The following is a 2,909-nucleotide window of genomic DNA, read 5'->3' as shown; positions in this document are numbered from 1 at the left end:
CTCATTTTGGTCTGTTATATGGGAAAAAAAGACTATAACTAGAGATGGGCGAATTTATTTTCAGAGAATCATAACGAATCACGACATGTGACATAACAGTACATCACATGCCAGGTGCGAGTGCATGGAGAGGGCTCACGGGCTAAGCGCTCTCCGTAGCCGGTAAGTCTTGGCTTACCGGGAACACGCACGGTCGGTGCTATCACAGATCACGACTGTAAACCCGCAAGGGCGCCACCATCTTACTGAGGATCATGGCTCACCGTGACATCATCAGGGAGCCACGATCCATGGGCATCACAGCCTCAGATCAGACCAGAGGCTGCCTCAATTTAATGCCTTCAATACAATGTGCGATCGCATTATATATAATACAAATATAATTAAAAAAAACCTAAAAATTCTAATCTTTCCCTAGAACTGATATAAAAACAAATAAACAGTAAAGATCGTAAACACATTAGCTATTGCTGCGTCTAAAAATGCCTGATCTACCAAAATTTAATAACGTTTTTTCACTACGTTGTACCCCATGACGGAAGATAGCGCCCAAAGTAGAATATGGCCCTTTTTTTTACCATTTTGAAAAATATAAAAAATTCTATAAAATGTGATGAAAAGGTCAAACAGTCTTTAAAATGATAGCAATGAAAACATCATCAAAAGTTGCAAAAAATGTCACCACCCACAGCTCCGTACACCAAAGTTTAAAAGAGTTATTAGCACCAAAATTAATATGGCAAAATATTTTTTTTTTGTAAAGGAGGTTTTAATTTTTGTACCGCCGTACAGAGAGGAACACTACTGCCATACAGTGAGGAACACTACCGCCATACAGTGAGGAACACTGCCGCCATACAGAGAGGAACACTACTGCCATACAGTGAGGAACATTACCTCCATACAGCGAGGAACACTACCTCATACAGTGAGGAACACTACCGCCATACAGTGAGGAACACTACCCCCATACAGTGAGGAACACTACCGCCATACAGTGAGGAATACTACTGCCATACAGTGAGGAACACTACTCCCATACAGTGAGGAACACTACCACCATACAGTGAGGAATACTACTGCCATACAGTGAGGAACACTACCCCCATACAGTGAGGAACACTACCTCCATACAGTGAGGAACACTACCCCCATACAGTGAGGAACACTACTCCCATACAGTGAGGAACACTACCGCCATACAGCGAGGAACACTACCCCCATACAGTGAGGAACACTACCGCCATACAGTGAGGAACACTACCTCCATACAGTGAGGAACACTACCCCCATACAGTGAGGAATACTACTGCCATACAATGAGGAACACTACTGCCATACATTGAGGAACACTACCCCCATACAGTGAGGAGCACTGCCGCCATACAGTGAGGAACCCTTTTGCTTGCAGCCCTTTTGCTAATAAAAGGGAAAAATAATTTGTAATTCGTTCCCACGAATCACCATAAACTTTGGATTCATGACAAATCAAAGTTTTCCTGAACTGCTAAACCAATTCCAATTTGTTAGAATCGATTTGCCCATCTCTAAATATAACATGTCAACTAAGATGAATAACTAACAATCAATAGAAACCAAATATTTTACGTATAGAATGGAAAAGATGGAACCTTGGAATGGAACATCAGTATCTGATTTCATCCTCATCGGACTCACAGACTTGCCCTGGCTTCGAAAGATCCTCTTCATATTTGTTCTTTTCTGCTACCAGCTTGATATTACAGGCAATATCATCATCATAATTTTGGCCACCAGAGATCCTTCCCTTCATTCCCCAATGTATTTCTTCTTGGCCAATCTTTCATTTCTGGACATCTGCTTTTCTACTGTCACAGTACCTAAGATGATGGTTGGGTTTTGGATGCAGAATGTGATCTCCATCAAAGCTTGTATTGTGCAGATGTATTTCTTCCACTCATTGGGTTTCTCAGAGGGAGTCCTTCTGTCTGCCATGGGTTATGACCGATATGTTGCTATATGCCATCCTCTTCGGTACAAGATAATTATGAGAAAGTCAGTTTGCCTCAGTCTTGTCTTTATATCTTGGGCTGCTGGTCTCACAACATCATTAGTGAATGCACTGATGACATCACAGCTGCCATTTTGTAATGCTAATAGGGTTCATCACTTCTACTGTGATGTGAAACCTGTAATAAAATTGGCTTGTAAAGATACCAGGGTCAATCAGATGACTCTTACTTACTTTAGTGGATTCATTTGCACAGGCACCTTCATTCTGACAGTACTGTCCTATTTCTACATCATCAGCCACCTGGTTGCTCATCAGTCTTCAAAGAAGAAAGCTTTCTCCACATGTTCTGCACACTTGACTGTGGTCATGGTGTTCTATGGAACGGCCATGTCTACTTACCTTGGCCCTGACTCTGATACTTCAATTGAAAGAGACAGAGTTGCCGCTATATTGTTTGCATTAATCACTCCATCATTTAATCCTATTATTTACACCCTAAGAAATAAAGAAGTTCAAACATCATTGAGAAGCATGTTTAAGAAATTACATTGTAGAAGAAAGACCTTGAATCTATGGAATTTACATTTTTGTTAAATCAACACATCTTTTACTTATCACAATTGTATGGGGCTTATTTTTACATTTTTCCAATCAAGCTACGCATGTTTCACCAAAAGCCACCAAAAGCCACCAGATTTGTTTGAGTCTCTGGGCAAAGTAGCCATTTTAAATTACAATGTTGGTGAAGTCTGATGTAAGATGAGTGGGGTTCGTCTGTATAACCCTTCGCCTCCAGCCAGTGGTTAAAGCTTTTTATTTTTTTATTTCACTCTGTTTTTTTTCTCTCCATTGCTTCCCACCACCTATTACCATCTTAGGTATGATTCCCCATGACCTGCATTAACCCATTAAGCTG

General features: G+C 40.8%; 1 protein-coding gene across 1 annotated transcript; it reads left to right on the top strand.

Annotated features, from left to right (window-relative positions):
• Positions 1 to 1,615: 1,615 nt before the first annotated feature.
• Positions 1,616 to 2,587, top strand: LOC140070097 (olfactory receptor 12D2-like). The gene has a single exon (XM_072116431.1). The coding sequence runs from the start codon at positions 1,616 to 1,618 to the stop codon at positions 2,585 to 2,587; it is 972 nt and encodes a 323-aa protein (XP_071972532.1).
• The last annotated feature ends 322 nt before the right edge of the window (positions 2,588 to 2,909 follow it).

Source organism: Engystomops pustulosus, chromosome 7, assembly GCF_040894005.1.
Source record: "Engystomops pustulosus chromosome 7, aEngPut4.maternal, whole genome shotgun sequence".
NCBI lineage: Eukaryota > Metazoa > Chordata > Amphibia > Anura > Leptodactylidae > Engystomops > Engystomops pustulosus.
This window is presented reverse-complemented; position numbering and strand designations above follow the sequence as displayed.

What these genes read in the sequence shown, in the direction of transcription:
- LOC140070097 (XM_072116431.1), top strand. Translation starts at nt 1,616, where the DNA reads ATGGAAAAGATGGAACCTTGGAATGGAACATCAGTATCTGATTTCATC.